At 36.2% G+C, this 12,106-nt stretch overlaps 1 protein-coding gene across 1 annotated transcript in view; it reads right to left on the reverse strand.

Annotated features, from left to right (window-relative positions):
• LOC112555655 (collagen alpha-5(IV) chain-like) overlaps nucleotides 1-12,106 on the reverse strand; it is a 29,749-nt gene that overhangs the window by 16,836 nt on the left and 807 nt on the right. Inside the window, exons 2-17 of the mRNA XM_025224097.1 lie at nucleotides 10,449-10,505; nucleotides 9,898-10,032; nucleotides 9,473-9,517; nucleotides 9,187-9,249; nucleotides 8,511-8,591; nucleotides 8,015-8,092; nucleotides 7,383-7,445; nucleotides 6,545-6,622; nucleotides 5,943-6,095; nucleotides 5,125-5,187; nucleotides 4,476-4,574; nucleotides 3,403-3,456; nucleotides 2,731-2,830; nucleotides 2,038-2,160; nucleotides 997-1,302; nucleotides 362-442 (exon numbers count right to left, since the gene is read on the reverse strand). Coding sequence (XP_025079882.1) covers nucleotides 362-442; nucleotides 997-1,302; nucleotides 2,038-2,160; nucleotides 2,731-2,830; nucleotides 3,403-3,456; nucleotides 4,476-4,574; nucleotides 5,125-5,187; nucleotides 5,943-6,095; nucleotides 6,545-6,622; nucleotides 7,383-7,445; nucleotides 8,015-8,092; nucleotides 8,511-8,591; nucleotides 9,187-9,249; nucleotides 9,473-9,517; nucleotides 9,898-10,032; nucleotides 10,449-10,505 — 1,579 coding nt within the window. The remainder of the gene's footprint in view (nucleotides 1-361; nucleotides 443-996; nucleotides 1,303-2,037; nucleotides 2,161-2,730; nucleotides 2,831-3,402; nucleotides 3,457-4,475; nucleotides 4,575-5,124; nucleotides 5,188-5,942; nucleotides 6,096-6,544; nucleotides 6,623-7,382; nucleotides 7,446-8,014; nucleotides 8,093-8,510; nucleotides 8,592-9,186; nucleotides 9,250-9,472; nucleotides 9,518-9,897; nucleotides 10,033-10,448; nucleotides 10,506-12,106) is intronic.

Raw genomic sequence — 12,106 nt, forward strand, 5'->3', positions numbered from 1 at the left:
GAGTATGTGTTGAGAATGTGCTAAGGTCTTTTATCACAGTCATTCTCATTTGTTAAGCATAAGAATAATATATGTGTGATTTATAGAGCGCATAATCATGCTCATGAAGGACATGCAAGACAAGTTGGGGACATGGACAGAATACACAGGACAGAAGGAGAAAAAACTATGCAGACAAGTAATAAAAAGACAAATATAGAAAACACAAAGAGGAATCATGGAACAAACAGTAAGGATGGAGAATGTCAGAAATCTGCAGAGAAAGAATGAGCAGGCATACTAGTCAGTTGTGTCTAAAAAGTATGGAAACAAATATTAATAAATAAATATGACATAACTGACACAGTACAAATAAAAGTACCTGGAAGTCCAGGGTCACCAGGATCACCACGTGCTCCAGGAATTCCATCAGGGCAGATACCACAGTCATCACCAGCTAAGCCTAATTGGGAAATACGGCAATAGCTAACATGTTTTAACTCAAAAGCAGCAAACTGACTTGCCAACAGCCTGTGGCATGGCATGCTGCAGCTGGTGAAAATTTTGTCAAATGGTCCTACAACTACTGCATAACAGAACTGAATCATTTCTTAAGAAGTTACTTTCTTGATACCAATTCAGAATTTGCATTATTTTTCATCAAATATAACTGCAAAGCAAAAAACATGTCTATGTGGTGTGATTTTCAATGTGTTTCTTGAAAAATTTTTTTTGTGATAGTCCATCAGAGCTATTATATATCTTGTGATTTCCCTTGTTTGTGATAATCTTCACTCTAGGGTGAGTCTACTTAGTGAGTTAATAACTTAATTTTTTAAAGACATACTAAGTTCTCACCATAACTCTTTTTTCAAGTTATCTATAATACATATTTAGCCACAAAGAAAAGTGACTGCTTTGAGTTGATGTCTTTTTTGTAAAATAAGTGTTGAAGAGCATAGCCATCATCCCTAAACAGTTTTTGTACAGACTATGGAAGCTAAGCAGTATATTTACCTTTGACTCCAGGTAGACCAGGTAGTCCATGTTCACCTGGCTGTCCTGTGTCTCCTCTGTCACCTGGCAAACCAGGTGCACCAATAGGACCAGGAAATCTAACAGGTGTGCCAGGTAAACCTCTCTCACCAATGCTACCAAAATCACCAGGTGGACCAGGTAAGCCTGGTAGCCCATCTCCTCCACGTAAACCAGGAGCACCAGCTGGGCCCCGAACAGTTTCTCCTTGCAACCCTTTTTCTCCAGGATCACCAGCCAACCCAGGAAATCCAGATAAGCCATCAACTCCATCAACACCAGGAAGGCCTGCGATATACACAGAAGTTTCATTCTTGCTGCATTTAATGTTTTGCAGTGGCAGTCACAGAATTACACAAGTCTGAAATATACTGTTCTCAAACTTTGCTTTTTGTTACATTTGGACTGCACTGTGGATTTTGCTTACTGATGTGAGTGCTGAAGAGAAACAAATGTACCCAGAGGCCAATTTTGACAAAACAAAAAACAGTACCCTTGAAAAAAACCATGCTGCACACCAAATATACAGATCAAGATTTGCAAAATACAAGTATATCACTGGTAACAGGTTGATCTTGCATTATGATCCATACAAAATTTTATTACAAAGTTTGTAATAACTATAGAAAAGTAAACAACAGAAGAACAGATCAGGTATTAAAACAAGGTCAGCACAGCCTTGTTATCTGCACCAAACTAGGTTGTTATTTTTTTTAAATTTAGTATTTAGTCTAGCTACAATTTACTTCAAGCATGTTGATTTCACTCTTAAAATAGTTGACCCACTTAATATATCACATCCAAACAGTCCCTGAATTGTATGCATTGTGTTTCCTATTAGGAATGTATGAGCATATTTGTATGCATACAGATATGACTGCCCCTGACTGATATTCACCTACATGTTGTGCCTTGTTGCTTTTACTTTTGCATATGAGCATGATTTCTTGTGGTTCATGCATGCTACAACTTTCTGCCAATTCAAAGTCTTTCACAACTGATAATTGTTGTCAGTCAGCATACCTGGTTCACCTCTGTCGCCTTTCTGGGAATCTCCAGGAATACCGACCTCCCCAGGCCGACCAGGTTGACCAGGTAGTCCAGGAAAACCTACTGGGCCTTCCCGACCTACCTCTCCATCATCACCTGTACACCACAAGTTATTTAATGAGAAAGTAATGCAGCAAAGGTATGTTAGCATTACTACATATTACTCTTAACTTTTGTAATTGTGTCCACTCTGTCACAAATTTATAATCAAAAAAATTTTTTTTTTCAAGTTTTCTTTAACAATGCAGTAGATATATATTCTACTTAGATCACTGTTTTCTCTTTTGAAAAATGAAAGCCAGCTGAAAAATTTAAGATAAATTAAAACAAGTCAAAACTACTACAACATAAAACCAGTGGCACATTGGAAGTCAGTAAAATCAACATTCAAAATTGCTGATGCTGGAAGACAATTCCCAATAGTTGTCCAGCACTAAATTTTCAAAAGCAGAGTAAGAAATTTTGTGATAAATTTCACTGTACTAGATGTATACACCCTTTGTAAACATATGTAAGCTGCAAGATTTCAAATTACAGATGTATCTGAACAAGATCCAGACCTACACTTATGTATTTAAAATTACATCCTACACTTATAAGGTACATTTGTCACAGTCTGGAACTAAAATATACACCAGTTTAATCCACTTCACACATGGTACTTACCTGTGAGACCTCGTGCACCTTTAGGACCAGGAGGACCAGCCCTGCCTGGTGGTCCCTCTGTACCTTCATCTAGTTCTGGAATAAACTCTCCTGGTGGGCCCTACATAAAAGGAACATAGGGTTAATAAGGTCTTTGATGGTCTTTGTTCCTTTGCAATGAGTTGCTCACGTTAGTATTGCTACCATAAATTTCGGTCTATTGAGCACACCTGTATATAAGCCACGCCAATTATATTTTTTTTTAATCTCTGATTTTTTTTCACCAATAAGCCACACCAGGTTTATACTCCTCTGATATATATATAGCTTGAAAGCTGCATTGTAGGCATTTAATCTCATTTTTGGCAGGATGAGGGTGTGTGTTTTGGCAACTGATCTGAATGCTTCAATTGTATGTGGCTTTGATTTAAAATTGTGAACAGTTAACACTCTAAAATTAATTGGAATCAAATATGTAAACAACCCACATCACTGTTTAAGCTGCAGGTTTTAAAGCTGGGAAAAAAATTAAGTCACTGCTTATAGTCTCAAATTTATGGTAATTTGGACTTAAAACTGAAAAACACATATAAAGCATACAGAAGCAGAAGTAGGAAAGTATGTTTTTATCATTGCCTGCTCTTTGTATTTTCATGTGTGTGTTTAGATGAACATTCACATAAGTGTTCTTACAGGAGGACCTTGAGGACCTGCACGTCCAGGGTAACCAGAATCCCCAGCCATACCCTGTGGAAAAGAGAAAATTTTAAAAGCTAGCAACGCTATTCTTCAAAAATAATTATAATATATGATACATATTATATTATTAATACTGATGTGACCTTTTAGAGAGGGGTATCCCAGCCAAAGCCAGGCTCTCCATGCATTACAAACACAAAAACATAAGACAAACAAAATTCCTGTGGCTCTGCGAAGTTAATGGGAATGCAAGGTCATTCTTTTGCAAGATGATATTCATAGATCAAAATTTCAATGAAACAGATCTACTATCAATGGACTGGATCAGAATAAATCAAGCATACATCAAATCATCAGGAGAATATCCAGATGATCACAAAGCAGAAATTGCAGTAAAATGCTGAAGTGCATGACTGTTTGGTACTGATGTAAAATCTATCCCAGGGATGACTTGTAAAAATGGAGAAACTGTGACGGCATCAGCCAGAGAGGATTAACATCAATGGGAAATTTGATAGTAGCAAAAGAATAAATAAAAGCCCCAGAGAAGTAAACAGTCCAACACAATGCGTAAGATATCAGAAAAAACTGCAGATGGCACAATAGGCACTACAAGCACAACAAATCCAAGACAAAAATGAAAATACAGAGAGCTGAATCTGAATGCTGTTAGGCAAAGGGACGCCCAGTGAAAGGACTTCATATATTAGCTTTGACTGTCCTTTAAAAAGAATTTATAACATTTTCAATATTCATATTTTTTATGAGACTTTTACAACCACAAGTACCAGAATTTAAACAAGTGCTCACTGCTCACCATTTAAAAGCAAAAGTCAAAACTATTTGCAGTCACATCAGTTATGCATACACTTCTAGTCAATACATCAAAACTGCTTAGTCACATCAATTGCTATTCAACAGTAAACATACACACCATTACACACCACACATACCAATCCAAATGAGCTGACAACTGATGACAACAGAACACCTTAAAGTAGCTATTGGTACCATTCCATTACTCACTTGCAGGTATTTATAAAAAAGATTTTCATTACATCTCATACCTTAATCCCATCAAGACCTGGCTGACCAGCAAATCCTTTCTCTCCCACCATTCCTTTCTGTCCGTATGGTCCGGGTGGACCTTCTTTCCCTCGTTTACCCTGTTACAAAAAAATATTGTTTAATAATGCATTTAACTTACCTACAAAGGCCTGTCAAAAAAATTGTAATATGTCCTCTATATATGCATTCTGTCTATGTAAAAAATAATATGATTTTTCATATAAATGTCTGCAACAGAATAATTAGTGGAGCCACAATAATAAATGTGTAAAAACAGGGTAATTAAACAGTGGTGCCACAACGATAAAAGTGTAGAAAAAGGAAAATTAAGTAGTGGTGTCACAATGATTAAAGCATAGAAACAATGATAAAAAGTGTAGCTTCACAAATGAACAGCTTCTTGAAAGCTCATGTATTTTACCACTTCCAGCTTGTTCATCACATGCTCCTCTTTTGGAATTGACTATCCCTGAACCATCAATACTTAAACATGCTGATGAGCAGTAACCTACATAGTTAACTATTTATCCATTTCCGAATTTCTTGCTCAATGGCCACATAAAGCTGTTTTTGTAAGGATAAATATTTGAGTGAACTGCAATGAGTTCAACAAGTTTATAAGCATGTCCAGGGAAAACTACAACTCACTCTGCGACCTGATGGACCATCCATTCCTTGAGGTCCCTTGACACCAACTGGACCTACATCTCCCTGAAAATAATAAGCAGTATTGAAGAAAAACAAATAGACAGCTTAAATTTTGCCTGTTACTGAAAATCTCTGGTATGTGTTAGCCTTCATTATGAAAACCATCCATGTGTCCTACAAATAAATTTGGATAAACTGCCATGAAGAATAAAGTGACTAATGTCTTAAGTGAGGGATCCTTCTTAATATGACCTCAAAAAGTATCACTAATTATCAAATTTTAAACCTTGATCCAAACTTAGTTGTGAACTAAGGTCCAGAATAAAGTAATAAAAAATGTCAAGTACAAAGTCATCATTCACATGCATGACAGCAGCCTTCTTCAATGAGTCAGTTATAAATTTGTGTAAATTAAGAAATGGAATCTAGATCACTCAATCACTCAAAAGCTGGTCTACTTATCCAGGAGAATTCAACAAATATTAACGCCTTCTGCACATCAGTACACCTACTAGGTGATACCAGGAACAAAGAAAGCAAACAGCAGCCATACATATGTACAGTCACAGACTTACTATACCATTTTTCTCTTTCTTGAGTTTTTTTAAACAGGGAATGATGATGATAACCCTCTATAATCTTTAGGCCACCTACTCCTATGTGTGCATTTGGCAAATGTTAACACACTGGACAAAATCACGTCTATTTTGAGGTTGCTTAGATGTACATTCTAAGTGATTACTAGCCAGATAAAGAAATAGATTATTACTGTACAGCTACAAAGTGAAAGCATGTGTTTGTTGTGAGACTAAACTTACCGCAGATCCTTCCTCGCCTGTCGGACCCTCATCACCTTGCTCCCCCTTCATTCCTTGTACTCCCTTTGCACCTTTTTCTCCAGCAAGTGTTATGTTTTCTGGACCTTGCTCAGTTGTTGCTGTACCAGGAGGACCTACATCACCTTTCATTCCCTAATAACATACCATAAAAACACTCATGTAACACTATATAGCTATTGTGAATAGTCTTTAAAATGAACAAGATGCATGATGTAACTGTGTTTGTTGACATGAAGATAAAGCAGAAAATAAATTCCAACCACTCTAGTAATTACCCTGTCATTTAAGTAGCACAGTATCCTGGACAAGGAAACATATTATATTATGCATTTATTTTCACAATTTCTTTTCAAGAATCTTTACCAAAATATTGGTTTCCCAGTAATCTAGTCACACAATTACACAGGGTATTTTTTTTTTAATATATAAACATCAAGTTTGATCCTGATGCAGCATATTATATAACCATTGAGTTTAACCCTGATGGAGCACATGTCTGGAAATACTTAGGAAAAGCTTACAATACAACTTTACTGATCCTCAGAGGAAAATTCAAAATAGTTAGTATTAGCAATATTTACCTTTTCACCAGGGATCCCTTGACCTGGATCACCGACATCACCTTGCATACCCTTTTGCCCTGGGATTCCATCCAGACCCTTTATTAAAGAGTAACATATTGTAAATAGAAAGCATGCATACTGACCATGATTGGAAGAAAAAGACAAAACTTTCACAAACAGATTTTTTATTAAAAACCTCAAGGTAAAAAAAAAGCAGTTCAAGTTGTTTAACTTATCAAAGAAAAAGATCTAAATGTTAAAAAATTATAAGCCCTTCATTTCTTATTGATAAATGCAAAATTTACTTCTTGAAGTGGGGAACTACTATATAAATAAGGTTGCAATCACAACAACAGTTGACTGTTTAAAAACTTACAGTAATAATAAAGGGGATTAATATAGTTAACAGAAGACTTAATGTACTTTACAAAAGAAAGTCAAATACACAAAGTAATACAGACACTATTTTCATAAGGACCTGGACCAAAACATATCAGTAAACATCGATGTCATTTGAAAAGACAGATCAACAGACCTAAACATGAAAGAGAAAAACTTGCACACAAGGGACATCACTCTTCTATTTTTTTTTTTTTTTTCCCCCATACCTGCACAGACCACAGAAACACTATCCCGTACATAGCAAGTGATGTATCAGAAGCACAGATCAGCAGTACGCACAAAGCATAATACAGATTTATGGGTAAAAATCAAGAAGAGATGAAAAGAGAGAGAGTAGTCACCTAGCCTCTGGACAGTTAGACAAAGGGATGTCCCTCTTTTATCATATAAATGCATAAATAAATAGATCTTTATAGTCACACACACACACACACAGATTTCACATGTTACCAACCGGGATACCATCCTCTCCTGTAGGACCTTTATCTCCCCTCTGTCCTGGAATTCCTCCAAGACCCTGGAGAAAGGTGCAGGAGATCGTGTAAAAGAACAAGTTTACAAGCAGTCATTGATTCTGACATGCATGATATAGTATATTAATTCTCACGTTCTTTAGTTCAAGTTTTAGCTTTCACTTTTTTTATGTTAGATTAGGAAACAATAGCGATATTTTTCTTTTCTTGAGTGTGTTCTGACAAGAGATGAGCTTATTCTTGGCAATGGTTTTAGCCGATCCAAAAGTTGTACACGTGCATTATAGTTCCATCTACACCATGATCTTGCATGTTCAGCTTTATGGATTCTGATTGTTAAACAGCAGGAATAACTGTGACACAAGCTGTACCAATTAAAATTAAAAAGTGCACTGCTCAAATATGTATATACTGACCTCACTGACAATATTTGAAATACTTGGTATCAATTAATCTTCATTTAAAAGTGGTACACATGCGCATTGCAGTTCTATTTACAATATTATCTTGCATGTTAAGCATTATGATTTTTTTGTCTATATGAGATCAAAATATTTTTTTAATTCTATGCAAAAAGATTAGTTACCCCTTCTAGATAACCTTAGTAACTTACATCAATTCCTGGCATTCCATAATCACCTGGTTCTCCCTTTTGTCCTATAGCAACATCTGTAAGTTCACCAGGTTCACCCTGCCAAAGGTATACATAATGAAAATAGTGGGTGCAGAAAAAAGCAGCTGCTAAGTAAAAAGAAGAAAATGCGCAAAGTAGAAAAGTGAAATTGGGAGCAAGGCTGCAGTAGAATAAATCACATTTACTGGGATGGGTAAGTAATGACCATAAGCATAATAAATATATCTCAATAATTCGTTAAGTCAAAAATACCAGTGTCCACATAAGCACATATGCATACATGAACACACATGTGCATAAACACACATCTGTGTGCACACACACACACATACATTACCCTTCCAGAAACAGAAAAATGTAAATTATGTAAAATATAATAATACAGAAAAAACAAAAAGTAAAAAACTTCAAATAAAATCCTACCTCCTTATTAAGCACTAACTTAAAGTGATAGTAAATATTCACTAAAACTCACCTTGGGACCAGGTAAACCATCTCTGCCAGGTCGTCCTGCCTCTCCTGGCACTCCTGGTAATCCACTCACTCCAGACAAACCCTATGTAAAGATGATTATATTTGTCATTTTTTTAAACATCTCTTAAGTAATAAGATTTCTTTAAAAAAACAAACTTCATACTAGACTATCACTCAAGTCATTATTTTATTAAAAATACTATTACCATTTTTTTAATTTGAAATTTTATATTACAAAAATTGTAATAGTTTGGAATCTGGAAATAAGCAACAGTAATCAGGGAAAAATACATAGTTCTTTGCAAGGCAGAATGGGGAATGTCTAATGGTCAACTTTCAAGGCCAGCAGTATTTTTTTTTTTTTGAAGGGTGCAAGATGGAGGGCACATCAAAGTCATAAAATACTCTAAAACTTGTAACTTCCATTGCAGAAAAATTTAATTCTAAAGAACAGAAACAAGTCATGCAATCTGATTCCTTATGTAGAGGTTTCTCAAAATTCTTGATCATGGTATAAAACAGGGTTTAACTGACTGTTGCTTTACATATACATTTCTCACATAGGAATGCTAATTAAAATATGAGATTATCAAGTGTTTCTTTTTCAGATATGTTGGGGAATTTTCCAGAAATCATGTTTGTATACATGGATAACTTGGTAACTTTAATGGTCGTACCTTTGTACCATTACATCCTGGGTAACCAGATTCTCCTACTGGTCCTTCAAGTCCTGGTTGACCCTGGAATTTTATTTTTAAAAATTAAGCATTAGATTACAATATATACTACTGATCCTCTTTCAATATGGTGTGTTCATGTGGGTACCTGCTGATGCATGTATAAATTAAAATAAGCTATTTTTCTCAACAATTATTTAAAAACAATACAGGAAGCCAAATTCAAATGAATGGTGGAACTCTTCTGTCAACTGCAGAAACATTCAAGGAAGTAAATATAACTTACAGGAGTTCCAGCAACACCTGTAAACCCAGGTAAGCCAGTGTCTCCCTGAAAAAGAGAAATGTAGTTTGAACGAAGCATATTTGTGACTATAAAAAGTTCTACAGTTTCTGGCTTTAGTCATTTAGTAATAGCTTAATATATGCGAGTGTAATTTTGTAATAGTGTAAAACAAATTTCACACGTTATTTTTTTTTTTAATTCACACATTTTCACTTAGGTTTTTAATAAAAGTTCTGAGTATGAAAGCACTGACAAAACTAACACATTTTTATAGTAATAAATTCACCAAAATTTATATTTTTTATTTATAATATATATCAATGTAATTAAATATTTTTTTATTTTCCATCTCTTGCAGTCTCACACACACACAGGCCTTTACTCCAGAAAGTGGTGTTGTAGTAAGGATTCTTAGCGTTACTTACTCTGTATCCTTTGGGCCCAAAGGCCCCTGGCTCTCCCTGATCACCTTTCAGTCCAAATGGACCAACAGGACCTTCAGGCCCCAGGAAACCTGGTAGACCCTGAGGACCTTGGAGACCGGGCAGACCAGGAGCACCCTGTAAAAAAATCAATTCTTAATTACGTATTTCACAGAAATTTAATAGTTGGAATTGTAGCATTTATTTTTTATCTTTTCACATGATCTCTGTTTTTTATTCCTGTTCCTATAATGTGCACGTGCAGCTGGTAGAAAGTAAATACTTGGGGGTCAAGTCCTTATATGGGATGATCTTTATATGGCTTGATCGGCTTCTCTGACTTTTCAAGAACTTTTTTTTTCTTGGTTACTCCTGAATAAACTAATTCAAGTATGTGGTGTTCTAAAAAGCATTAAGATTTTAATACTTTAGGGATTTAAAACACACCAGTTATTCCATATTCTAGATCTTAAAAGACATTGTTCAGAATTTCAACTGTCTTTAGTTTTAAAACACTCCAGTCAAGAACCAATGGCAAACCAAAGTACGCTTACCTGTTCCCCCTTTTCACCTGCGCATATGCATATATTTGATGTGCATCCTTCGCACGCCTGCACGGAAAGAAAATCATTCATGTAGAAAAAATAAATATTGCTGTTGGGAACATAGTCAGCAAACCCCTCATAGTTCGTGTCTGTGTGGGAGGAAGGTGGGTGTATGGCTGGTTGGGTGGGTGAGAGGGAGAGATCGCAGTATAGGATCTGCTTTTCTCTACAATTATTTTCTGTTGGCAATAATGGTAAGTGCCTATCTATGAAATTGTCCATGTTCTATTTAAAGCCGAGGACGAAAAATAAATTGCTTCGCGAAAATGTGATATAAGATCCTACTGCATGAGTTTTCTCGACACGAGCCTCGTTTTCGTATCAGCCAATGACAAGCAAGTTCGCAAAACTACCATTTCTTTTGACTCCTCCCCCACATCCCACTTCGCAGGTGGAAACAGTGTGTGTGTGCGCCCGCGCGATTTTTATTTCGTCCGTGACTTTTTAATTCTTACCTAAAGTTTAAAATATTGTGTTATCATATTATGTGTTATCATCACTGACTTATTTCATTCGCCATCCTTACGCTTAGTCTTTTTCTTTTTCTAGCTCGAAGTGCTCGGGAAAACACAGCAACGATGATAAAGCCTAAATTTAATTTTGCCAGTGTAAGTGAGGTTGACTGGGGCTGTCTTGAGAATAAATCACTACATAGTTTCCTTGTTACATAACTATCAAGAAGTATGTAGTTCGTTCCAGTCGTTTCTTCAGCAGAACTCAATTTCCGGCTTATTTCCGTAAAACGCCACGGTACGGTGTAAATAAGACTAGGATAAGTTAGTGGAACTTTTTTTAATAGTCATAGTATTTATGTGTATGGGGAGTGTTGTGGATGAAGAGTATGGATAGGTCTGTCCGCTTTAAACAAAAGATGAATAAAGAAAGCTGAACGCAGCATGTGGCGGAAGGACAGAAGAGCGTTAAACAAAAGATAAATAAAGAGAGCTGAACGCAGCATGTGGCGGAAGGACAGAAGAGCGAGGTGAGGGGTAAAGAGAATGAATCGCCATTTTCAGAAAACCTGTGACAATAAAGCACAATTTTCGAACAACTCAAGATCCTACTCTACCACAAAGCACCAACAGATTGAGATGCAGCTATCAACACACATATGCTAACCTTATCGTTTTAAAAAAAAAAAAAAGAAAATTCATCGGCTGGTCGTCATGCGACATTCCGTCCATACCATCCGCAACCGACCACCTCCATCACACACAGCAGTTTAAACCTACTGCTTGTGCTTTTAGCTTATCTTCCTATTTGTTCTTTGACAAGAAAATCGCGTAAAGGAAAGAAATTATTTCAACATGACTACATTATCCCGTTGTAGATTATAGCTTTGGAGATACAACCTGGTTCTACACAACATCGAGTGAGGAATTGTATCTATTCCTGTTTCATGGGTTGTTGTTGTTTGTTTTTTTTTTTTTCACCCCGTGAAATATGAAAAAATAAGAAGTGCTGTAGCGGGTGGATTTCTGCATACATGTGAATACGCGGCCTAGCACTTTACGCTGGCCCCACCTTTACCCACCAAACCACATTTCCCCAAGCCCTCCCTGAGATCGTGCAGCTGGGGCCCTGTTAAGGATGTAGCTAGAATATGT

The sequence above is a fragment of the Pomacea canaliculata genome, linkage group LG14 (genome assembly GCF_003073045.1).
Source record: "Pomacea canaliculata isolate SZHN2017 linkage group LG14, ASM307304v1, whole genome shotgun sequence".
NCBI classification, from domain to species: Eukaryota; Metazoa; Mollusca; class Gastropoda; order Architaenioglossa; family Ampullariidae; genus Pomacea; species Pomacea canaliculata.